Source organism: Aotus nancymaae, unplaced genomic scaffold (genome assembly GCF_030222135.1).
Source record: "Aotus nancymaae isolate 86718 unplaced genomic scaffold, 86718_ANA_hifiasm-v0.15.2.pri h1tg000077l, whole genome shotgun sequence".
Classification (NCBI taxonomy): domain Eukaryota; kingdom Metazoa; phylum Chordata; class Mammalia; order Primates; family Aotidae; genus Aotus; species Aotus nancymaae.
In genome coordinates, this window is record NW_026988492.1 from 13,724,245 (window position 1) to 13,751,551 (window position 27,307).

Genomic DNA, 27,307 nt, shown 5'->3' on the forward strand with positions numbered 1-27,307 from the left:
TGACCACCTTTGGAAATTCTTTTCTCCAAAAACAACAACAACAAAATGAACCTCCCAAAGTAAAGTTGGATTAAATGTTTTTAAACTAGATAAGTTGGGGGAAATGGTAGTTTTAAGAAGATTTTGGCTGTCTCAAGAGACAAGTACTTATTATGTAACATCTCCCAAGATCACAAATCTTCTATTCATTTGTACTAAAAGCATCATTTTAGAAAATTGACAACTTATTTAAATAAGTGACAAACCAGATTCTGGCAGCAAAAATTCTTAAAGTAATCATGGTTTTGACATTTACTGTAAATTCATGCTGATAATATTTAGTTATGAAAATCTGAGCAGTGTAAATTTCAATGGACTAATTCTTTATTCATTCAGCAGATATTTATGGAGTACCTAATGTGTGCCGTGCACTTCTCTATGTACTGGGATGCCGTCAAGTGAAGGAAATCACTCAAGAGGGGTGGGTTCAACTCTGCTAAAATGCTCCCAAGAAGTTGGTGGCAGAATTGCCCACTGGATTTAGCACTGTGGAGTTTACTGGTGGCTTTGCCAAGTGTGGTTTCTGTGGTATGGTAGGACAAACATCTGCCTGGAATGTGCTCATGACCAAGTAAGAGAAAAGAAGTCAAAGCTGTGAATTGAGATAACTATTTGAGGAGTTTTTGCTGTAGAGTAGCAGAAAAACAGAGTTCTAAGTGACATGGTATGTTTGTATGCTAATGGAAATGACCCCATAGAGAGAGACAATTTGATGATGGAGGGGAGAGAGGTTAATTTTTGGGGCAAAGTCCTTGAAAGGCAAGAGGGGATAGGACTTACTGCACAATAGAGGGAGGGGTTGGCATTTGCTAGGAGCTAGGACAGTTCATCTGTTAAACCAGAGACAAGGCAGAGGGTTGGTCAGTTTTTTTGGTGGGAAAATGCTAAAGCTTTCTTGTAAGTAGTCCAGTTTTTATAGTGAAATAAAAATTATTATCAGCTGAAAATGAGTGAAGACACAGCTGTGGAATGGTGAGGCAGGGTGGTGTGGAAAGGGTTTTTCTGAGGAGTGGGAAAGTCTGGACTCACGACAAGTCATGGGGTTGCCAGACACAGCTAAGGGCTTAGTTGAAATGATCATAAACTGGAGCCGGAGAGCATGGCTATGTGTTTTTTCTCTACCACACTGGGCCTTTTGGATACAATGCAGAGTAGGAAGAGAGTTGGATTTTACCAGAATTAGGGTTTTGCTAGGAGAGTCCAACAGAAGGGAAGAATATTTGAAGATAATTGACTTTAATTGGTGTTACGTTGAAGCCATATATCAATTTGAGGAAGACTTGATATATTTATCGAGTTTTACAATCCATGAAGATGGTATATCATCTTATAAGGAAGAAACCATAATGCTGGACCATGGAATATGTTTCATGTGAAGGAAATGAAGACGTGGAGAATGGTGAGCAATGCCAGTAGGTGGAGTCAGTGGAATAGAAGTCCTAGTGATGTCAGAGGATTGCTAGAGTATTAAAAGTGAGTGGAAAAATAAGGGGTGCTGGTGCAGAAGGAGCCCTGGAAAATCTCCTTCCATTTATTCCTGAGCACTTGTTCATTGCAGTTCTTCCTCACCATGCAGAAGTTAGCCTTAGTCTTATGCTGGAAAGAAAATGCCCCACATTTCTACAATCCTTTCAACCTCAGATGGATCCCAGTATAGACTGAGATGCTTGAAATAGACATGGGAGGCAGCACAGCTGTTGGCAACATGCTCCAGGCTGTGGGTCTGGTTGTGGGAGGCAGAGCTGAGTGGAGGATATAGTGTTTGGGAGAGGTGGTTAAGGATTGAGGAGGCAGGATGTGGAGTGCATTGCGTAAGTGACATTGAGGTCACTGAGAAAGCACAAAGAGAGGTGAAGGAGTGAGAAGGATTAAATGAAGAGATGTGGCTGGTATAATGGGTGTGTCATTCAGCAACATGTATATCAAAACAGCAGGGAGGAGAGACGAACAAAGGCCTGGAAGCAGCACTGGGCAGGAATGGGGTCATCCAACTCAACTTGTTATTACTTAAGGGGCTTCAAGGGAAACCTTGTCTTTAGGAAATAACCACTTAGGGTTGGGTTAGAATGAATGCTATATGTGAATGTCTTAGGAAAAAACTGGATGCTAGCATAAAGAAGCAATGATCTTGTTTACAGATTCTCCTATAATGATGCTACAGATAGTATAAATGCAATTACAGCCACATGGCACAATAGCTTAGAAAAAGTACATTAATATTTTTATCTATTTAATCAGCATTTCATCTAGCAAATACCTGAGAAATATAATATCAGAAATGGATTTCTGAATTCAAATAATAATGCATTGGGATTGCTCAAATAGGACTCCAAAGATAGTAAGTCGGTAACATTTTTTTGGTGGGTGGGAGGGGGTTCTGTGCTAACAATTCTCCATAGTTAAATGAAATGAAGAAAAGAAGTAACTGTGAATACAAAGCAGATGCTTGGATTTATTATTCTGCTTCTATTTGAAGAGGGTATTTTTTATATTGTCTCATTTCATTTTACATTTTCAAGTTTTGTTTAGGATCTATCATAGAAATTCATACTCAAGAGAAAACAAGTTTCTTCGTCATTTATTTAAACATATGAAATTAAATGACTTGTTTGTTATGATTTAATTGACGCTAGTTTATTTCAAGAACCTATACATTGCATGTGTATATGCATCAATGTTTTGATATATTAAAATAACTAGAAAACACAGAATTTATTTTTGAAAGGAATTTGAGGTATAATTTGTTTAAATCTTCTTAGCCATTATTTAGGGACATTTAACGCATTCGAAGGCTGGCAAACCTTGAGCAATAATTAGCTGGACTCATTGTAACACTAATGTGCATTAAGTTGCTTCGTTAGGATCTAACCCAAATGTACTTTGGGAATTTTGAAGGGAAGAGAGCAGTTGCTGAATTACTTTCAGCTTAATTGTTTTGCTTAGGTCAATGAGATATGTGACATTTCCCTAACTGTTAGCCCTATTTTAAAATCTGTGTTTGTTTTGGAGTAGGCTAATCTAGTTATTGCAGCAGCTGAACCAACCTTTGAACTGTTGGGTTGCTTTGCATGAATTGTATATATGGTATGATATTTGTGGTTATATTGTACCCATTTGGAAAAAGCACCCATACACAACTGCGTATGTCTTAGAACTTGGCAGGAGGACAATGAATTATGATGTATCATTGCCTCTGATGTACCTTCCATTTAGCACTTGGCCTGCTTTTATGTAGCTGCAGTTCATTTCCACATTGTGGAGCAGGGTCCATTCTCCATGCTTGTAATTCCACCAGGTCCAGAATATATTAAATCCCCTTAACCTAAAGGGATGTGTTTTTAAAGTTTTTAATTGTTGCACAAATAATTTTAGAACAGCAATAATGTAAATGAAAATCTGAACTCACCTGTAGGCCCATCTTCTAAGAATCTAATGAATCAACATTTTTATTTTCCTGCTGGTGTATGTATTATGTATATATATGTTATACACATATATATACATATATACATACACTATATATATATATACATACACATACATACATACACACTTTTTTTTAAACATAATTTTAGTTATAGCTTTCACTTACCTTTTTAGTCAGAGCTGAGTACTGGTAGATTGTGGGAAATACTTGGAAAGTAGTATTTTTTAATATTTAATTTTTGTCAACTGAAACAGCAGAGTGTTTTCACTACTAATGGATGCTTCTGACTGCCTGAAATGAGTAGCAGCATTCGAGGAGAAATGTGGCTGGTTAGTCTGATATTTAATTAGCAGCTTAGATTGAGATTTCATGGTAATACAGTTGATCCATGTTCTGGTATTTTACATGGAGATAATCTTATTAGAATGTCAGAGACCCTGATTAAAAATATTTTTTGAACAGAATTCTTTGTGAGTGGGTAAAGGAGGTTTCCTTGACCACCTAGCCTATGGGGATAGAGTTGCTGTGCTCCATTTGAGATTGAAGGGCATTACAGATGTGGGACATTTTATTTAGCATACCAGTCACCAACATTTTTGGCACCAGGGACCAGTTTTGTGGAAGACAGTTTTTCCACAGACGGGGCACGGGATGGTTTCAGGATGATTCAAGTGCATTACCTTTATTGTGCATTTTATTTCTATTACATTGTAATATATAATTACATTGCAATATATAATGAAATAATCATATAACTCACCATCATGTAGAATCAGTGAGAACCCCGAGCTTGTTTTCCTGCAACTAGACAGCCCCATCTGGGGATGATAGGAGAGAGTAACAGATCATTAGGCATTAGACTCTCATAAGGAACATGCAACCTAGATCTTTTACATGTGCAGTTCACAATAGGGTTCATGCTGCTATGAGAATCTAATGCCGCCACTGATCTGAAGGGAGGTGGAGCTCAGGCGGTAATGGGAGTGATGGGAGTGGCTGTAAATACAGATGAAGCTTTGCTCGCTCACTTGTGGCTCACCTTCTGCTGTGCAGCCCAGCTCCTAGTACCAGTCTGTGGCCTGGGGGACCCCTGTTTTACAGCATAAGACCAAGGCTAACTTCTGCATGGTGAGGAAGAACTGCAGTGCCCAAGTGCGCAGTAATGAATGGAAGAAGATTTTCCAGGGCTCCTTCTGTATTTCAGAATAAAAAGAGTGACTCTGCCTTGTAGAATGCACCAATTCTTTGATTTTCTGGCTTAAAACAAGTTGAATTTCAACTAGGCTCCGGAGAGACATCTCATTGTCAAAACCTGATGAAACAAAGGTACTCTTCTGTGTCAAATTGAAGCTTTTCATCAATTTGCCTTCTCTCTAGAAATAATAGTTCGAGTTCAATATTTTATTTTGTCCTACATGCAAAACATAAATAACATTCCATTCCTCTAGATTATTTAGTTTTGTCCCTTGGACCCTGTCAAATAAACTGACAACTACATTGCTCCTATAGCATGGAAACAATTTTGTTATTAAGTTGAGATGGCATCATGATAGTTTGTTTTAAAATGATGGTGGAAATCAATGTAGCTTACACAAGTTTGATACGAGATTTTTACTATGTGTTTTTGGTGTACCTGTTTTTAATATAATCTTTACTTTTTAGCAGTTTGAAGCGTTTTTTTTTTTTTTTTCCCCAGATACAATTTCTGTTGGATTTTTGGATGTTTGCCTGAAAAACTTTATTATTAAGAAGTGCCTTTTCCCCTTTGTTTGTAGGTTTTGATTAAAAACTAATTATTGGGTGAGCTGCTTAATGTTTGTACCTTTTGAAAAACTACATGAATTTGTAAAATAGATAAATTAGGATCATTATTTTCTCTTTAAAAAAGTAATTGCTATAAAAGAATTTTAAATACCAGTTCCCTGAGGCATTTTAAATAGGACTTGATTAACTAAAGTGTAACTTATGGTCACCCAGTATTTCTTAGTGTCTGATGTGTTTAGGCATTTTCCTTATTGTGCATGTCATGTGTAGCATTTTCCTGGAGACTCTCATACCAGGGGTAAGTGTATATGTCTCATTAGTTTGTGTCTAATGGGCTGCTCAGTTGGCCTAGCCAATATATTAATGAGGCCAAGTTTTGGGTTCTGTCCCTGGCCACACCAATTACTTTAATTTCTCTTTGCCTTGTACACAACTAGACGGCAATAGTTATCACTGGATGCTTGGGAATACCTACGGACAGATATTCTGTGTACAACGATTTGCAATTTGAGAACAACTAATAAGTTTATTGCTAGAGAAAACTGGAATGCTTACAGAAAGAGGTTTTTCCAGATTCACTGTTATGGCTAGCCAAAGATTAATCAGAAAACTCTTTATTTCACTGATGATTTTTGAAAGCGATTCTACCATATATCAAAATTAAGCTATGCTTGGAGTTTAGTGTATACTTTTGTGTTGAAGTTTAGCACATATTTTTGCAGTACACTGATTTTATGTGTATTTGGTGATTATTATAAATGGTCTCAAGATAATTGTTCTATATTTCATGGTTAATTTTCCAGATAATTTTCTAGAATGAATCATAAAATCTCAGCATTCTACAAGACCTACAGAGATGATCTAATTTGATTTTCTCACCTTCCAAGTGAAGTGACATACTTCTCCAGATAGCTGTTAAGGTCTCACCGTGGGATAGGCGCAGCTCCAAGCTGGGAATCCAGGATTTTTCACCAGGTTGCCATACATCCCACTTCAATTCTCAAGAATTAGGGTATCTACCTTACCCTCCCTACCCCAGAATATCAGCTTCCAGCCTTTGCGTTTCTCTTTTTTTTGTTTTGAGACAGATTTTCGCTCTTGTTACCCAGGCTGGAGTGCAATGGCACGATCTCGGCTCACCGCAACCTCCGCCTCCTGGGTTCAGGCAATTCTTCTGCCTCAGCCTCCTGAGTAGCTGGGATTACAGGCACGTGCCATCGTGCCCAGCTAATTTTTTGTATTTTTAGTAGAGACGGGGTTTCACCATGTTGACTGGGATGATCTCGATCTCATGACCTCGTGATCCACCCGCCTCGGCCTCCCAAAGTGCTGGGATTACAGGCGTGAGTTCTTTATTTTTTTGTTGAAATTAGTTTGTAGATGAAACATTCTAGTGAATTCTAGAGGTTTTGGTGTGATGCATTTAAATACTAAGTTTATTGTCAAGCTTCTCAAACCCATGTTAAACTTGGCATTCTTAAGATATGATTACTCTGATACCAGAAAGGAATAAGAGTATCCCTTTTAATGGACATTACTAAACAACACTGTGGTTGAAAAATAAAATATTAAAATACTGGAAAAAACCAAAAGATAGTGAGAAAAGATTTTTTTTTTGGGGAAGGCGATACTAAGAACTTTCAAGGGCCGGGCGCGGTGGCTCACGCCTGTAATCCCAGCACTTTGGGAGGCCGAGGCGGGTGGATCATGAGATCAAGAGATCGAGACCATTCTGGTCACCATGGTGAAACCCTGTCTCTACTAAAAATACAAAAAATTAGCTGGGCATGGTGGCGCGTGTCTGTAATCCCAGCTACTCAGGAGGCTGAGGCAGGAGAATTGCCTGAACCCAGGAGGCGGAGGTTGCGGTGAGCCGAGATCGTGCCATTGCACTCCAGCCTGGGTAACAAGAGCGAAACTCCGTCTCAAAAAAAAAAAAAAAAACTTTCGAATTCCTATGTTATGGTAAGTGATTAAAAGACATCCAAAAAGGTGTAAGCAGGATGCTTATCAATTCTTGCTTTTAGGGTTCTTAGGAATTTTGTATAATCCAGAAAACATCATTTCAACAGAAATATAGAATCGGTGAATATACACAGCTAAATCACTATTATCTTTTCAATCATTTTGTGGAATTATTTTCTGCTCTGAAAATTGTTTTAAATACCATTTTAGTGATATTAGAATTTACTTCTCAAATATGATTATCACGGAAGGTCACATAGAGACACCCAGCAAATTCCAGAAAAAGAATTCTTGCTCAAGTTCAACATTCTACAAATAAAAATATAGGATACCCTTGCTAAAATTGAGACTTTGTTTTAATTTGTGTGAGCACTGATGCTTACATGTAGACTGACATGTAGTACTTTGGGCAAGGGGGGTCCCACCTGAGGATCTGTTTAAAAAATATTTAAACAACTTTCGACGATGTTTTCAGATTTTCTGTAACTACACGATGCATTTCTAAACCATATGCAAATGATTTTTTGAGTACCACTGTTTAGGATTATCTGAACCACTTTTCTGTTAGGGTGGGTAATTGAGCTTTGATCACAAACAGCTGTGTTAAGTCTTAGCCCAGCAAATGAAAGGTACGATACTTAGAGGAAAGTAATCTGGAAGGCTCTAAAACCCATTGAGATATGTTTTAATGCTAACAAAATGTAGATGAGTGTATCAGTTGGGAATTCTTTTTGTTGGAAGTGCCAGAAATCTCAACTCCAGTTGTCATTGGGATTGTTGGTTCTGGTGCCTGAGGAGTCCAGGGGGTGAAACTGGCATTAAGTCAAGGCTGCCAAGAGGGGCTCGTAGGCTGTTTATTTCCATGTCTCAATTCATGTCTTCCGTGACAACTCCATTTGCAGGCAGGCTTACTTCATGGTCACAAGGTGGCTGCCAGACCTTCAGCCTATATCCTTGTAGCTGTCAGTCCAGCGGAAGAGAGGCCCCTATCACCAGTGTCACTGGGTCTCTCTGGCCCTGATTGGATATCGTGTCCATGGCTGAACAAGTAACTGAAATAGAGAAGCACAATACTCTGATTAGCCAGTCCCAAGTCATGTTATCCAGCCTTGGGAGAGATGGGGAGTACTGAGTTTTCAAAAGGAAGTCAGGGTGCTGTTGCCCAAGAAGGGATGCGAAATGCTGACTGCTCAAGGAGTGACAAATGGTGACCACAGTATATATGAAAGTTTTGTTTCCCACTTTATAAAGTGATTGTTTTATAATTTTTGTATGAAATACAATGCAATTCTTCATAATACTAGGAAGGGAGGGAGACAATTTTCCTGTGTTTGTGAAGCCAACATTAGAATGTCTTTTTTTTTTTTTTCTTTTCTGGCCTGTATCAGGGTTTGAAGCCGTTTGGGGCAGACTGTCCCTCCAGCAGGATCTATCCTTAAATCAATATATCTATTTCTGGAACTTATGTGTCCTATATCTTCAGGACACATGAAGTTTGAGCAGGTAGCTGTATTGAAAGACAGTGAATTAAACCACCTGTGTGTTCAAGTGAAATTTTAGTCAGGTGGCTTTGAATAAATAATTTCTTGGGGTTGGGCGCAGTGGCTCATGTCTATGATAGCAGCACTTTGGGAGGCTGAGGTGGTAGGATCGCTTGAGGCCAGGAGTTTGAGACCAGCCTGGGCAACACAGCAAGAGCCCATCTCTATTTATTAAAAAGGAAAAAAAAATGTTGGATGAGACTCTGAGACTTTGATGGAATGTCCTAAGCACAGTTCTTACCAGCCTTGGAAAAATATTAAATCCTCACCTATTAGAAGAACTAATAAACTTAAAATATGCTTTGTTTATAAGATGATTCAAAAAACATTGATAGTTACAGAAAATCAGTCCCACTGTTGCTAACAAAAGCAGCAAGAAGAGCTGGGAGATGGGGCAGTGATCAGCCCGCTAAGTTCATACCTAATGCAGTTTCTAGAGCCTAGGGAGGGGTTGGCAGACGTGGATCTTTGCTATCACACTGGCCTTGAGGTATAGAGGCTCACTCTGTCTTAGGGGCCCCAGCTGATATTTTACCAAGTGTAAGGACACTGGTTACTGATGGTCAGCTCCATGCTACCTGCACTATTTGTACCATGTACACTATATGTGCATGACCTTGACCAACAGACTGTATGTGCACTGCAGGTGTTTGTACATCTTCCTGTTTCTTTTTTTTTCTTCTATTTTTCAGTGTCTTTATCTTTCTCAAGCACCTAAATAGTATTTTTTTTTTTTTTTTGCTTGGTTCTTTTGTTTCTGAACAAAAAGAAACTTTTTTTTGTGACCACAAGAGCTGGACAAAAGTATGGCTTAGCCCACTCGTTGATGACATTTGGGTTTTATAGGCAATACCAACTCCAACACTGTACATTCCTGTATAGGCTACAAACATGCAAATATTTGCTGGCATTTAAATTAAGTTCTTTGAATACCTGCCCTATGGAATTTCTATAGAAACTTATCTCATGGTAAATTTTATGTCTTTTTTTTTTTTTTTTTCAAATGAGACACTTTTAAAGAATATATTCACATTTTAAAATTTTAAATTAACCATGGCCTGATGTGGTGGTTAACATCTATAATCTCAGTGATTTGGGAGACCGAGGCAGGAGGATTGATTGAGGCCAGGAGTTCGAGACCAGCCCAGGCAACATAGTGAGACCCCCGCCTATACAAAAATTTTGTTAAAAAATTAGATGAGCATGGTGGCATGGGCTTGCAATGCCAGCTACTCAGGAGGCTGAGGTGGGAGGAATGCTTGACCATAAGAGTTTGAGGTTTCAGTGAGCCATGATTGCATCACTGTACTCCAGCCTGGGTGACAGAGTGAGACCCTGTCTACTAAACAAACGAACAAACAAATAAATAACTGGGTTATATTATGTTTGCTTAAGACATAATGTATGTCAGCCGGGTGCAGGGCTCATACTGGTAATCCCAGCACTTTGGGAGGCCGAGGCTGGCGGATCACCTGGGGTCAGGAGTTCAAGACAAGCCTGACCAACATGGAGAAACCCCATCTCTACTAAAATACAAAAATTAGCTGGGTATGGTGACACATGCCTGTAGTCTCAGCTACTCGGGAGGCTGGGGCAGAAGAATTGCTTGAACCTGGGAGGCGAAGGTTGTGGTGAACCGAGATCGAGCCATTGCACTCCAGACTGGGCAACAAGAACGAAACTACATCTCAACAAAACAAAACATTACGTATGTCTATATTACTGTTTACCTTGATTCAGTTAATCAGAATAAACAGAATCTATGAGTTAAGCATTTTATGATGCAATTTTACCATGTATGTTCAGAGATCTAAAATAATATAGCTTGTTTTCTTGAAGTAATAATGTTAGATCTCTTCTGAAAATTATATGAGTAAAACATAAATACATTACTTGTAAGAAATAAACATATCGTAGACAAGGCTAATGACCACCTGGGCTCTCTCGACCACCCTTTCCCTCTTCTCTTCCATACTCTCAAAGGACCATTCCTACCATTTGGCATTTTGGTGTACATCCTTCCATGTTTTTCTTTTTTTGCATTTATATACCTAAATAAATACTCATAGAAAACATAATCTTATATGTGTATTACTATTATTATAGAGACAAGGTCTTGCTCTGTTGCCCAGACTGGTCTCTAACACCTGACCTCAAGCAGTCCTCCCACCTCAGTCTCACAAAGCGTTGGGATAACAGGCGTGAGCCACTGGGCCCGGTCCTACATGTATTATTTTAATAAAAGGTTTCATACTCTGTTTCATCCTCAAACTTGCTTTTTTTCATCTAATAATTTTTGGAGAGTTATGGTGATGAAGCTAGGTAAATAGAATTGATTTAATTGTTACTTATTTACTTAATTTTAACTGATGCCTAAGATGCTGTAATATGACTGTATACCAGCTTATCTGTGTATTGAGACATTTGGATTGCCGATTTCACTATGTTCTTTATCCTTATATGCATTAGGAGGGTTTCTAGGGGTAGATATGGAGATGTGGTACCCATTTTGCTCTGCTGAGTGGCTGCAAATTTTATTTTTAGCAGCTATTGTTTTAATTACTGAATGTTCCACACCTTTCCAAACTTTTTTTTTTTTGAGACAGGGTTTCTCTCCGGCTTCCAGACTGGAGTGCAGTGGCACAGTCATGGCTCACTGCAGCCTCAAACTCCTGGCACAAGCTATTCACCTCAGCCTCCCCAGTAGCTGGGACCACAGGCATGCACTACTATGCCCAGCTGATTTTTTTGATTTTTAATAGAGATGAGGTCTTGCCATGTTGCCAAGGCTGGTCTTGAGCTCCTGGCCTCAACCAATCCTTCCACCTTGGCCTCTCAGAGCAACTGGAATTACAGATTTGAGTCACTGTACCCAGACCTTTCCAAACTTTTGATATCATTAAATATCTCCTTATTTGTTTGGTTACCTTTTCTTGTGAATTTTACTGAGAAATGTCATAAATAGAATAGACTCACAGATCAAGTGGCCTTGTATATTATTTAAATAAACTGTCTATTCTTTGGGATATTATTGATCTGTCTTCATTTAGAAAACTAAAAAGATTTGGTGTTCTGATTAGAGAATTCAGTCTTAGAGGAGCCCTTCCTGAGATTGGGATAAAAGGTCTCAAACCAGGGAAGTGTTGGGGAAGATGGGATATTTATGGTCGGATAAACTTGAATCTAATTTCAGGTCTTTTAGCTGGGGGATTGCCTAGCTGGCTAAATGTGTTTTTCATATGTATTTATTTTCTTCTGCAGTCTTTCCTGAAGTGTTAGGAGCCCAGAGAATTTAAACAAACAAACAAAATTTTTAAAAGGATGTGTGTTTCATACCACATTTTAAGATTAATTTTCAATGTGATATATTCCCCCAAAATATAATATTCTTTTCGTGGCAGACCCTATTTTCCCTGTTTGTTCCTAAGCAAATCCTAGCGATGAGCAGGGAGAGTAGGCTTGAGCTACAGATAAAACCAGGGCTGTATTTAGTATTCCTTGTGTTGCACAACTGAATTAGGAAGTGGCACTTCTTCATAACCTGGCAGCGTATTAGGGCAAACCATGGTTGGCAGACAACTTTCAAAGGTATCATTCTGATGCTTTTGTTACATTTGCCTTTTAAGTTTAAATGCTAGTTGGAACAAGCTAACACCACTGATTTTATAGTTTTTTTTTTTTCACCCCAGTGCGGGGGCCTTTTGATTGATTCAATCTCTGGCAGAAGGATTTGAGTACCAATTGGATTTCGTGGAATTAGCCTTTCATCTGGCCTCCTCCTCCTCCTCCTCCTCCTCCTCTTCCTCTTCCTGTGGACTCACAGGTCAGCTCGCCTGTCTGTAGTGCCTCTTCCTCATCTTGCAAGCCCAGCTTTTCAGCTCTTTGAGCCATTATCAATTTCAGTGGATATGGTGTGTTACCTCTATTTGTACTATAACTAGAAATTTGATAAGTTTATGTGCCTGTCAGATGATTTAGATGTCAGGTGCAGATGAAGCAAAGCAATTTTGACAAGTCAAACATTGGTTAAGAAGTGGGGAACGAAGATGACCTGCCACTAGAAGAAAGCAAAATCCCTTACAGCCTCACTTTCTTTCTCTTTTAACTTTAGGTCAATACTTTAACCTCTTTAATTTGTCCCTTCTTAAGTGGATGTGACATGGTGACTTCCGGCTTCTATCTAAAGGGCAGTGAAATGGAGGTCAGCCTTTGGAGGGTAGATACTGGCATTTAGGGAGATTTGACTTTGGGTGTTCTGATAAAAACACCTGGACTGGAAACTTGGAAACTGAGATTAAGGTCTTAAAAGACAAGGTTTGTTAATGCCAGTGTCTTTTCACGTATGTGTATTACAGAAAGCCTAGTGTCTTCGGTTGGCTGTGTTCCTTTGTTTAGGTGCAGGTAAGGACCTGAAGCACTTTTTTTTTTTATTTTTTAAATTTAGATTCAGGAGTACGTGTGCAGATTTCTTACACGGGTATATTGTGTGATACTGAGGTTTGTGATCTAATGATCCTGTCACCTGAGTAGTGAGCATGGTATCTGACAGGTAGTTTTTCAACCCTTGCCTGCCTCCCTTCCTCCTCCCTTTTGAAGTCCCCAGTGTCTATTTTTCCAATCTTGTGTCCATGTGTACTCAGCGTTTAGCTCCTATTTATAAGTGAGAACATGTCATATTTGGTTTTCTGTTTCTGCATTAGTTTGCTTAGGATAATGGCCTCTAGTTCCATCCATGTGGCTGCAAAGCGCATGATCTTATTTTTTATGGCTGCATAGTAGTCCATAATGTACATGTAGCACCTTTTCTTTATTCAGTCCACCATTGATGGACCCCTGGGTTGATTCCATGTCTGTAATTATGAAGAGTGCTGTGATAAACGTACAAGTGCAGGTGTCTTTTCAGTGGAACGATTTGTGTTCCTTTGGGTATGTACCTAGTATGGGATTGTTGGATCGAATGGTAATTCTATTTTTAGTTCTTTGAGAAATCCCCAAACTTTTTTTTTTTTTTCCTGCTCAGGCTGGAGTGCAGTGGTGCATTCTCGGCTTACTGCAACCTCTGCCTCCCAGGTTCAAACATTCTCCTGCCTCAGCCTCCCAAGTAGCTGGGATTACAGGCACCCGCCGCCAAGCTTGACTTATTTTTTCTGTATTTTTAGTAGAGATGTGGTTTCACCATATTGGCCAGGCTGGTCTTGAACTCCTGACCTCAAGTGATTTGCCTGCCTTGCTCTCCCAAAGTGCTGGGATTACAGGTGTGAGCCACTGTGCCTGGCTGAAATCTCCAAACTTTGAAGCACATTTTTGTTGTATGTTTCACAATACAGACAGTGATTTGATGAGTATTGCTCCTTGGCTTGTCATATTGTCCACTGGATGGGGTCAGTAGAGCCTCTGATTAATTAGGTTTAAGTTTCTCAGAGTCTATTCTTTTTGTTTTTATTTTTTTGACTGATTAAATAACACCTCTATTTAAATCTCTTTACAGCCCACATATATGTCTATATTGACATATAGGAAGATTTCCTTTGGCAGCTACCTCAGCAGAAAATTCCTCATTTTGCTGGTGCTAGGTTAGGTGGTAGTTATGTCACAAATGGTTAACATGACCAAAGGATGCTGGAGTTGGAGGCAGGCTTCCAGTCTTTTGCCACTTCGTTTTGTGAAGTTATGTAATGACTGTAGGTATTCAAGTGTAACTCATCTTGACATGGGTTTCATTATACTCTGAAAGCACAATTCAAAGAAATAACAAATTTATATCCAGGGTAGTTTTGTTTGAGTTTATTTAAAGAAAAGAAACATACACAATCCATATAATAGCTCTTGCTACTGATGTATTGATGGTGCTGACAAAGAGAAAACTCGGACCAGATGGTTTCCAAACAGTAGAACCACCTGGCTCATTGGCGATGCCAGCTTATTGCTGTTTCTCTTATAGCTGTACTCTCATGAACTATGAAATGTAGAAGTGAGCCATTCATGGGCCCAGGCAGAACGACATTCCAAAATTAAGTTTCTTAAGAGAAGTAAGAACACTTATCCATGTCAGCCTCAAACTGGCCCCCCTTTCCCACTTCCAGTACTCTTTTTCTTCTTTCTCTTTGTAATTATAAAATCCAGTTCTTTATTTCCACATTATGATGGACTCTTGAGTCCAAACAATATGATGGGCTCTTGAGGTATATTGTAGAGGGAAAAGCAAGGTCCTATGTCATTTTGGGAAATTCACCCAGAAATGGACTTGCTTGGAGCCTGTTAGTGTCTTCAGCCTGAGGGGACCATTTGGAGTCGGCAGGGGACAAATACAATTGTACCTGTAACACCATGAAATTACACTGAATCATGAAACTTGAAACTTCATAGAAATACAATCAAGATAATATGGTAACTAAAGCACAAACTCATGCAGTAATTTTTCTAAGTATAATGTTAACAAAGATTGGGATTTTCTTGAATTATTTTGTATCTATTATTTCCTGTTGAAAATCCACATTAATTAAAAAAAAGTCAAGCTATCGAATTAACCTACACACTTTTCTAAGTTGGTGCCGTAAGATTGCAATTATTTTACAAGTTGTTTTAAAGTAATTATCTTAGTTATTTACTCGTTTGATGCACACTTACTGAGCATCTAATTGGTAGTGCATGTAAGCATTAAAAGTCTGATATTGCTAATGTAACACATAAGAACAATTTAAAAATTATTTTGTTTACATTCTTGTTTAGAATCTAGTCTTTTAAAAAATAGCAATGATACATTTTAATTTAAATTACATTTCAGGGCTGGGCTCAGGGGCACATGCTTTGTGAGGTTGAGGTAAAAGGATTGCTTGCCTCCCTCAGGAGTTCGAGGCCAACCTGAACAACATGGCAAAATCCCATCTTTACACAAATTATGCAAATTAGCTGAGTATAGTGATGCGTTCCTATAGTCCCAGCTACTCCAAAGGCTGAGATGGGAGGATCGCTTGAGCCCAAGATGTTGAGGCTGTAGTGAGCCGAGACTGCACCATGGCCCTTCAGCCTGGGTGACAGAGTAAGACCCTGTCTCAAAGAAAAAAAAAAAATCACATTTTGATCTAAGTGATCATCTTTGAAATTCATGAAATGCTTGAATGGCTGTCTTGTAGCATGATAAAGGGAAAAGAGCAAAGACTTTAGGAACAGCAGATCTGGGTTTGAATTCTGATTCTACTATTCACAGATGCCAATGCTAGTCCCGGGTTGTGACCACTAAACCACTAAGCCTCAGTTTCTCATATTACTTAGAATTCTTGGTCACAAGTGATAAAGTACCCAACATTCACTAACTCAAACAAAATGAGAATTTGTTTTGAGGATACTGGGGTACAAAATCCAAGGGCAGAAGTGTGCCTGCTTGGGTGTCAGTAACAGTGGGAGATCAGGATTCAAATGCCACCAGACCAGCACTCTTTTGGCAGATTAACTGTGTCTGCTCCTCTGTATCTGTGATGGTAAACATGGCTGTTGATAGTTCCAAAGTTTGATGTCTTAGAGTTTTAGTCACCAGAGAGAAAGATTCACTCTGGACTTTGGGTTCCAATTCCTGAATCTTCCAAACTTCTTGACTTGAACCGGCTTAGGCCAAATGAGGCCAATCCATGGTGGTTAAAGAAGGAGGTCGAATTAAAAAATGGCACCTCTTGAGAAAGCCTACATGAAGAGAAAGAGGCTCAGGACCATTACTAAAAGAAGGGAGGATCTGGGTACATCAAATGATAGGTTTCCAAAGATTTCTCATATGTAAAAAATGGTAGACTGGGAGTGATGGCTTACGCCTGTAATCACAGCACATTGGGAGGCAGATGCAGGAGGATGACTTGAGGCCCGGAGTTTGAGACCAGCCTGAGAAATATAGTACATCCCTGTCTCTACAAAATTGAAAGAAAAAATTAGCTGGACATGGTAGCTCATGCCCAAAGTCTTCTCAACTAGTCCATGGGCGAGGTGGGAGGATTGTCTGAGCTTAGGAGATGGAGGCTGAAATGAACTATAATCATGCCACTGCACTCCATCATGGGCGACAGAGCACAATACTCTCTCTTAAAAAAAAAAAAAAAAAAAAAAATGTAAAATATCTTTTTTACAGAGTGATTTTGAAGATTAATCAGAATAGTCTGTCAAGTGCCTAGTACAATGTCTGATACCTTGTAGGTCTTCAGTAAATCATAGCTGCTATTACATAGCAGGGAGGCAACGTTCCAGCATTTCTTACAACTGACACTGTAATTAACGTGAAGCTCTTACTGTTAGCTAAGAAGCCATAATTCTTGACGTAACTCTTCAACACTTCTAATATATTTATTTTTAATAGTTTCTTTCTTATGGAAGACCTGAATTAGTGCTATATTTCTAGTTGTAACATAGATTTTTTTAAATAACCTGTAAAAATTTCTAGGAGATTTATATTTTAAATGAAATTCTGCATTAAGGAAATAATCTTTGACATGCTTTGATTAAAGTGACTTGTTGAGATCCCTGCTGTCATGATGGCTTTTTTGTCATTTGTGTACACGCCAAATATAATGCATTTACATTGATTTTTAAATTTCTATTCTTTCTTTTCTCTTGCTGTTTACAGGTTTTTTTTTCTTTTTTCAGTTTTGTAGAGTGAAAGAAGTATGTTTTATTATAGAAAAACAGTTGGTGTTTGCCTGGTGAATAATGCCATTGCAGGTGTGGGAGGGATGTTAGGAACAATTTTAATGACATTATCAATCTGCATATCTAGAAACATTGAGGAATCATCTGTCACTTGCATCAGCTGTGACAAGACTGAGATTTAGGACAGGTTATTTTCATTTTCATGACTGTTTTGTGTTCACTTTGTTTATATTTGCTTGATTCTTGGTTTATCCTGTTTCTTCAAGCTAGGTGGAATGTAGCTTTTCTTTTCTGAATGACCCATTTCCTAATTAGTTATTTTCTAACTGGAAATTACTTATTTCCTAATACTTTATAATTCAGCATAGGTACATAGGACCATTCCCTGTTGTGGTTTCTTACTCTCTCCTTATTTTAACCTTGTATGGTACCTGCTGGTTCAAAATAATATCAATAATACTCTATTCTATGTGTGAATTAGGCCATTAATATTTGAAAATTTTATAAAGATGAGACTATCTCTAAAAGATTAAGAGAATATATGTTCAGAAGCAAAATTTATCAGTTGTCTGGATTATTAAATGCTGTTTGTAAAATTCTTAGTGAAAATATGGATTATGTGTATATATTTTAGGCCTCAATTTTCTCTATTAATATAGATATAATTTTTTGCCTTGATTCAGTATTTTCATCAGTGCTACCATTTTGGCAATCTGAACTTTCCTAAAAGAAAATTAAATAATTTTTGACTTTAACAGAAAGACCTGAAGACACACTTTTGTTGAAATGTAGGTTGTGTTAAACTTTGGGTGATTATTTCTGTCTCTTCTGTAGCACTACAGGATCCATTACAGATAATAAATTAACTAATTTTAGGTTATGCAATTCTTTTGGCATCTTCTACTAAGAAATAATCAATTGGTTCCACTTTCACTTCTGCTTATTCACAGAATGTTGTTTATGTCTTGTGTTCACTTTGGTATTTTTCACTTTGGCATTTTTTCATTGTCAGATGAATGGAAAGATAATGTCTGGGGAGATGCTAGGTAGTGAATGTCAGAGAGTCCTCCCCCTTTTATCAGCTCCACGACTTCCTCAAACTTCCTTCATCTGTAAATGGACCTTAATCTGCGTACCTGCTAAGATTTATCGGAAGATAATATATATACCTTGTATTGTTATTGCCTTTATTTATTTATATCCTATTAAAAAAATTTTAAGACAATGTCTAGCTCTGTCACCCAGGCTTGAGTACAGTGGCATGATCACAACTCACTGCAGCCTTCACCTCACAGGCTCAAGCAATCCTCACACCTCAGGCTCTTGAGTGGGACCGCATGCATGTGCCACCATGCCCAGCTAATTTTTGGGGGATGGGTGTAGAGACAAGATCTCACCATGTTGCCCAGGCTGGTCTTGAACTCCTGGCCTCAAGTGATCCTCTTGCCTTGGCCTCCCAAAGTGCTGGGATTATACATGTGAGCCACTGTACCCAGCCTATTTCTATTCTTTTTTGATCCAAAAAGGACTGGAGGAGCTCCTAAATGCAGATGGCTCATAGTCCCTGGCCGTGGGGTAGGACATTGAGTTGTGATGAATGAGTGAGTCAACATGTGTGTGCAGTAAGGAAGTGATGAGCACTTCTTACAGGTCACCCGCTGGTCTTGACATCCTTTCTCTGTTCACATAATGTGTAAAGCACTCAGTACCATGCTTGGAACACAGGAGCCACTTAATAAGATGTTAGGCATTAGTATTATTTAATTTTCACAAAAGTGCTATCAATATTGTACTAAAATTATGCATATTTTGTATCTAAAGAAACTGAAGCTCAGAGACACTAAGTAACTTGCCTAAGGTCACACTGCTAGTACGGTAGAACCAGGGCCCAAAACAAGTTGGTATAATTTCTAAGTCTACAATTTTAACCACTAAGCTACACTTGAGTATCTTAAGAGTAATTTTTCATTATCTTAACTGATTGAGAAATTGAAATGTGCTTTGTGGGGCCAGGCACAGTGGCTCACCCCTGTAATCCCAGCACTTTGGGAGTCCAAGGCAGATGGATCACTTGAGGTCAGGAGTTCGAGACCAGCTTGGCCAACATGCAAAACCCGTCTCTACTAAAAATTTAACAGTTAGCCCAGTGTGGTGGTATGAGCCTGTAATGTCAGCTACTTGGGAGGCTGAGGCACAAGAATTGCTTGAACCTAGGAGGCAGAGGTTGCAGTGAACTGAGATTGCACCACTGTACTCCAGCCTGGGGAACAGAGAGAGACTCTGACTCAAAAAAAAAAAAAAGTGCTTTTTGATGAATTTAGCATTTTTGTTTGGAATACGAAAAATAGATTTCATTTTTTTTTTTTTAAGTAGAAGAACCCCAATCTGGTAAAGTTGGATTGTGAATATACATGGAAAAGTGACAAAACAGTAAATATCACTAAGAACCTCTGAGAATGCAGTGGAAGCCTAATTTAAAGCTTAGAATTCTGTGGACATGATTTTTAATGGTTTTTAATTATATTCAAAAAGGTAATTATAATTATAATTTTATTTAATTAACCATAGATTTACAAATTATGAGATTAATTTATAAAAAAGCAAATTTACTTTTGAGCTCATTTCTTTGAATTAACATTTGCTAAAATTAACTTCACCTTAAAAAAAGCTCTTAATCAGATTTTCCTTTGTAGTGTTTAATTCTCATCTAACATTGTGAGATTAACCAATTTTCTGCATTTTAGACCTTAAACATACAAAACTAGATAGTAATCAATCATGAAATGGTTATTAAGCTTTTAATCTATGCTTAGCGCCAAGCAAAATGCAGTGAGAGAGAAAGAAGCATATGGTCTACATTTTCCAGTACCTTAAAATCTACACAAAGATACAAGATGATGAACTATACAAGACCTATACATAATTGAGCACTAAATTTTGCAGATCAAATTAATAATTTTGCATGTAGTTTTAAAATACTGCGACCCTCACAATCTCTGTTTGAAGAAATGTGGAGTATCTATCATGTCATAAAAGGTAATGAAATTGGTCATGGATTTCATTGTATCAGAAATGTATGAAATAAAGAGCAGAATAACATGAATCAGTAATACATGTGCCTGAGATTTTAGGCTTCTGTTAAACATGCTCTGACAAGCTGTGTTAAAGTAAATACTGTTTTCTCTTCTACGTATACTTCCATCCCTCCATACTTCTCACTGCTCTCATCTGTTGTGATACATGTGATGCATCCCCTTGAGCTTCTGTGATTCCTCCTCCTCCATGTTTATGTATTTATTATTTTAGAGATGGGGTCTTGCTCTGTTGCTCAGGCTTGAGTGCAGTGGTGTGAACATAGCTCACTGCAGCCTTTAACTCCTGGGATTGGGCGTTCCTCCTGTGTCAGCTTCCCCAGTAGCTTGGACTACAAGTATGCACCACCGTGCCTGGCTGATTTAATTTTTTTTTTGGGCGAGGGTAGAGAGGGGGCCTTGCTATGTTGCCCAGTCTAGCCTCAAACACCATGCTTCAAGCACTCTTCCTGCCTCGGCCTCCCAAAGTCCTGTAATTGCAGGCATGAGCTGCTGTGCCTGGACTTAATCCGTATTTGGAATCCTTTTTATATCACCTTTTCACACACTCTCAATTCAATATTTCCTACCTTTTTGCTTCAAGTCTGTTGTTTGCTGATATAATTAGGGAGTCTCACTAAGATAAAGATACTCGGAGTGGCTGATTTAACTTTCTGCAAATGACGAATACTTACTGAGTAGCTCACCTGCTGTTTATGAAAAACTCGTCTTTGGCTGATTGAAAATATCAACTGAATTCTTGGTTATAATCATTTTCTATTCTCCCACTCATGTTTTTTGTTTAACCTCTGGATTCCTCAGCTTCTGCATCAAGACTTTTAAAACTCTGTCCCTGCTTTCTTTGAAAATATTCTTATTGTAAGACAGCTGATCAATACAAAAGATTGTACATATTGTGTACATGCGCGTTTTATAGGGTGGTGATAAAAAGATAACGTGAATTCACCATCCAACGTAAGAAATAGTAACACGGAAGCTGCACATTTTTCCATGAGCAGATGTTGTCATCACTCCCCTGAATGCTGTGTTATCAAGCCCCCTCCCACCATACATTTGCCACCTGGGGTATGCATTTTTTTTTTTTTTTTTAAGAGTAAGTCTCACTCTGTCACCCAGGCTGGATCTCAGCTCACTGCAACTTCACCTCCCAGGTTCAAGTGATTCTCCTGCCTTAGCTTCCTGAGTAACTGGGCCTACAGGTGTGCAGCACCACACCCAGCTAATTTTTATATTTTTAGTAGAGACGGGGTTTTGCTGTGTTGGTCAGGCTGGTCTTGAACTCCCGACCTCAAGTGACCCACCTCGGCCTCCCAAAGTGCTGGGATTATAGGCATGAGCCACCATGCCGGCCCTGTGTCTGCATTTCTTGCTTTTTCCTCCCCTCAACATAATGTTTCTGAGATTCATCCCCATGGATTCATGGTTCACTTATTTTAACTCTTAGATAATATTACATTGGATTATTCATTCTCCTGTGGATGGAGATTTAGGTTGTTTCTTTTTTTTTTTCTTTGAAAATAGAAACGGTATTATTAGGAACATGTCGGCCCAGGTCTCCAGATGCTCTCTCGTTGGAGAGAAGCATGATCTGGTATAGAGCTGGTGAGCTGTAGGATGTGCCCATCTTTGACTTCATTGCCAAGTGTTATTTAATCTCCTTTTCATTTGTCATTCAACAGTTCACCCGTCTCAGATCCCAGTTACTTCCTCCATCAGCGATGGCTTTTTGCCTAACAGTGGCCTTCTCTTTAGTGGATCCCACTTTCTCCATTTGCTGATGTTTTATAATAGTAATAATTGTGCTGCTTGCAGCATTTGGGGAAGAGAACTTCTCTCTCAGCGTTAGCAAATAATTCCATTGGCCACTTGGCCCATTATTTTGTTTTTTAAGAGTCTTCCTTTTTAGTCCCTGTGAGCCTTTTCCTTAAGTGGGGCCAGAACCGCCCCGGTGTCCAGGCTTTCACCATGCATGAACTTGGGAGGGCTACTTACTGATGACATCGGACACGAACTATCACTGAGGGCGCACACTTTGGCAGAAATGTACATACTTTCGCAGCAAAGGTGGTTTTTAAACTTCAGTGAAAAGAATGAAACTAGTATTTGCTGAAGAGTCATATCCTTGCTTGGTATTTTCACTTGTTATTTACTTTAACCTTAAAAACATTCATTTGATGTGTAGCATATTGCATATTTTCTTGTTTTATTTTCTAACTGAGGATCAGGAGTGTTAGACAAATAGAGCAAATTAATATCACAAAAAAGAATCGGGGTTTAAATTCAGGTTTCTTGATTCTTGCTTTAACGTTCTTATCTGTGCTGCAAGAAGTTATATATGTACACATGCATATCATGTTTTTGAGCACACACACACATAGAATGTCAACACATACATATTTACATAGAATGTCCATATTATATTCATTATTTGAAATAAGACATTTTTAAGTTACTTCTGAAGGCAAATATGGCAAAGCAAGTTGCCTGTTGTGTGAATTTCTCACATTTGACTTTGAGTGCATTTTCAAAGTGCCTTTATTCAGTCTTGAAGGGATAAGACTGGGGAGATAAGACTGCGTTACTTCCAAGTTATGGCACATTCTCTTTCTGAGCTCAGGTTGGTGACTTAATTCTTATCCTTTCTCTTCTTTGTCCTTTCTGCCCCGTTCTGATAAGAGTGTGTAGCATGCCTGGTGGGGTCCTTTGGGGAGGCCAGGGACCTGAGGCTGGGCCCAAGAACTTTTGCTTTCTTCTGTGGTCCTGGGACAGTTCTCTGACAGTGGCTGACTGGGGAGAGGGACCAACATTGCCTGCCCCTACCTGAGCTTCTGTCCTGCCCACTTCCAAGGAGTTTGCAGGACAGCAGCTGGAGAAAGCCTTTTAAAACACAAGTCAGGGCATGCCACTGTTCCACTGACAAACCTCCATGGGCCCCATGCCTCACATGGAAGAAAAGGCAACATCCTCAGGGCATGCAAAGCCCCGTGACCACTCTCTGCAGTCCGTTTCTTCTTCCCTCCCCCTAAGGTTGCTCCAGACACAGCGGCCTTCCTTGACCTTTCTAAAGGGCTTTAGGGATTTGCACTGTCTTTTCCTCTCCCTGCATAGCTCTCCCAGAAGAGGTCTGTGTGGCTTTCTTCCTCCCTCTTCGAGGCCTTACTGAAGTCCTACCTTCTTATTGGGGACTTCCCTGACCACCCTGTCTAGAAGGGCAGCCTGCCTCACACTTCTGTCCCCTTGCCTAGTTATTTTTCTTTCTTAGTGCTTCCCACTAACATACCATTTATGACCTACATAGGTCTTGTGTCTTTTCCAACTCTTGCATTGTAATTAACATAAGCCCCATGAGGGCAGGAATATTGACTTTTCTTTGCTGCATTGACTATTCTATACCTGGAACAGCTCTTGGCACATAGTAGGTGCTCAGTAAAGATTTACTGAATGAGCAAAGGATTGTCCATGAAAGCAGTGCTCTTTCCATGATAGAATCTGCTGTTTATCTAAACTGTTACATCTTGTAATACACATAGGAAAAATCAGGGCATAGAAGTCAATGAGGAGAAATTTACATATTTGTATTTCCTGGGAGCCTTGTTGTACGTGTGTACAACACATGTACACAAAGCCTGGTTGTGTTCATCAGAATTCTTTTGATTGTAAAAGGGAGAGTTGATTAGCTTGCATAACTTGGCAAAGCTGGTGTTTCTGGAGTTGGGAAGAGTTAAATTCAGATGCTTAAATGGTGACGTCGGGACTCTATCTCAGTTACTCTTCTGCTTGCCTCTGTGTTGACGTTATTATTGGATGGTGGCCACATGGTAGTCAGCAACTCCATTTTTACAGCCAATTAAACTAGCCAGTCCATAACAACAGAGCACCCCGATATGGTTCGGATGTTTGTCCCCCCCTCAGATCTCATGTTGAAATGTGATCCTGAGTGTTGAGGGTGTAGCCTAGTGGGAGGTATTTGGCTCACGAGGGTGGAACCCTCAGGAATGGCTTGGTGCCCTCCCCACGACAGTGAGTTCACGAGAGAGCTGGTTGTTTAAAGAGCCTGGCACATCCCCCTGCCCTTAGTCTCTTTCTTGCCCTGTGACACGCTGGTTCCCTTTCACCTTCCATCATGGTTGGAAGCTTCTTGAGGCAGAAACAGATGCTGGCACCTTGCTTCCTGTATAGCCTACAGAACCATGAGCCAAATAAATCTCTTTTTCTTATAAATTACCCAGTCTCAGGTATTCCTTTATAGCAGCACAAATAAACTACGCAACCCCTTTCCCAAGAGTTCCTGCCAGAGTCCCAGAGCTGAGACTCCTGGATGCTTGCTAGATTATGTGGCCCTCCCGAGATCAATCACGGGTCTGTGGATGTGGTGTCCTCTTTGGCTGAACGAGGTCATGTGAGGGCAAAGGGCCACATGAGATTGGAGAGAGGCATCCTCCTACTTCCCTCTGTCGTCTGTTTTCTTTTTATATCCACTTGCCTCCCAGAATCAGACTACACATGACTGACAAACCATCTGATACAGCTTTTAAAATTAGACTTAAGTAGATAGGATGAAAGTGGGCGGGAGTGTGGAAGAGAGAGCTGACAAGAGACTCAGAGTTTCCCTATCTGTAGTAAAGAAATACTGGTGGGCTGGTGCTTGAACTGGTGCTGAGAGGGTAAGAGGCTTGGCTGTGTTTCACACCATTCAGAAGAAATAGGAATCCTGCAACACTCTGCAAGCCATTTATAGAGGTGATTATACACTTCTCAAAACTAGTCACCCAACCAGGCAAGCCAAAGTCAGATGATTCTTTTGTGTCTTGTGAATGTAGAAAGGATTGTTGAATGATAATCAGCTCAAAACCTGTGATCTTGGGCTGGGTGTGGTGGTGGCTGATGTCGGCAATTCCAGCACTTTGGGAGGCGGAGGCAGGAGGACCACTTCAGGCCAGGAGTTATATTACTCCTGGGTAATATAGTGAGACCCTATCGCTACCAAAACAAAAATGAAAAAAAACAAAACTACCTTTGATTCTAGAATTTAATGGTTTTTCTTTTCACCTCTGTCTTTGGAAATTGCTATTAAAAAAATACAAACCAGTAACAAAATGAGTATGTGATTGTGCCTTCCCTGAGACTGTTGTTGGAAATGTTAGAACTTGTCTCACAGGCATTTCTTTTTTATCTTCATGCCTGTTGCTATTCCAACCTTCTTGTCTTTTTAACTTTTATTATTTTACTACTCTGAGCGTCTAGTGCTTACTACCAGCAAAGCTAAATAGCTTGCCTACTTAGTTACGCATAAAACACCGAGAATGCGCCAGCATGTGGATCTTTACCCATGCTGGGAGATGGAGGGTGAGAAGGCTAATCTCTCAGCATTTTATGTGGAAGAAAAATATTGCAGTTTATTTGACCTTTTACTTAAGGGAATAAAGTAAGGGGTTTAGTGCTTTTACAAATCAAAAGTACAGAGAGAGAAATTAGATATTCTTAAGCTCAACGTGATGAGAGTATCTAGATTTTTTAATGTGTTTTTTTTTTTTTCTTTCAAGCTTGTCTGGTAAAAGAAAATCTTGCAGTATCCTTGAGGATAATAATACTTGGTAGAATTGGGTATTTAAATACAGACATGACTCGACAGAAACAGCCATTCCACGTTCAACAAAGCGAACTTCTTTCAACTTCTGCAGGAGACTACACTAACAGAATCATATTGAATAAGCGACCCTAAATTAGCTTACTTAATTTTAATCATCAATTTAAGTGTTAATTGGAGGTTTGTAATTTTGAATGCAAAATGGGGATTCTATGGGTTATCAAAATATGTTTCCATGTTTCTTGATATTTAGGCTTTAAACAAGAACAGTCAGAGTGATGTCATTAACAAGCTGAATCTTCAACTGGTGTGACAGTTATTGTCATTATGCTAATAACAGGAGATGGGATTCTGTAAGATGAAGCGTTAGCTGTTCCAGGCCCCTGAGGAAGCAGTAAAATTCAGCTCCATTGAGTTGTAATTAGAAAAGAAGTATGTTTAAATACTGAAAAAAAATCTTCACTACTTCAGCACACAGTATGCCAAGGGCATGTGTGAGCAGCTTTTTAAAATCTCTAGGTGTGGCCTATTTTATAAATATTTTCATAAGCATTTATATACTTGCCATTTGGCAATACAGCATTGTGTAATCGTATCCATATGTTTGCCTTCTGAAGTCGAATGAAAACTTCTTGGACAGGGCTAGCTGTCGATTCTTTGTCTCCTTCCTCCATAGAGCAATTCAGACTCAAAATGAGGCTCTTTCACTGACAGGTGGGCAGGGGAGAAGAAGATTTAGCTTTCTTTTTCCACATTTTCTTTCCTTGTATAGTGATAATGCTGTTAATGGTGATAATCATAATAGCTACATGGAGTGCTTGTTTCTATCAGCCAGGATCGGACAACTTGATGCCATCCCTACATCCTGCTCAGTAGCCATTGTTGTTATTGCCACTGCACAGTTGACACCACTGAGGCACAGGGTGGTTAAAGAACTTGCCCGAGGTCAGATAGATAGTAAGTGGAGTTTCTGGGACACAAACCAGGTAGCCTGGCTGTTTCCTGCTGGTTCTTAACTGCACCTCCACTGAGACCTGTGTTTTTAGCCATTGTTTCCAATTCCAGCAGCTTCGTTGGCCCAGCCTATCCTGAGTGGGATTTGTGATCCCTCAGTTCACTTTTCTTTTCCCCCTTCTTGTTAGGTCAAGTACAAAAGAGATTTTGAAGAAAGCAAAGGGAGGGGCTTCAGCATCGTCACGGACACTCCTGAGCTACAGAGACTGAAGAGGACTCAGGAACAAATCAGTAACGTAGGTGCCTGTTT

The 27,307-nt window shown here is 39.3% G+C and overlaps 1 protein-coding gene across 2 annotated transcripts in view; it reads left to right on the forward strand.

Annotated features, from left to right (window-relative positions):
- Positions 1 to 27,307, forward strand: part of NEBL (nebulette) — a 371,607-nt gene that overhangs the window by 174,936 nt on the left and 169,364 nt on the right. For both annotated transcript variants that reach the window (XM_021666840.2, XM_064368377.1), the window contains exon 4: positions 27,186 to 27,293. In XM_021666840.2, coding sequence (XP_021522515.1) covers positions 27,186 to 27,293 — 108 coding nt within the window. The remainder of the gene's footprint in view (positions 1 to 27,185; positions 27,294 to 27,307) is intronic.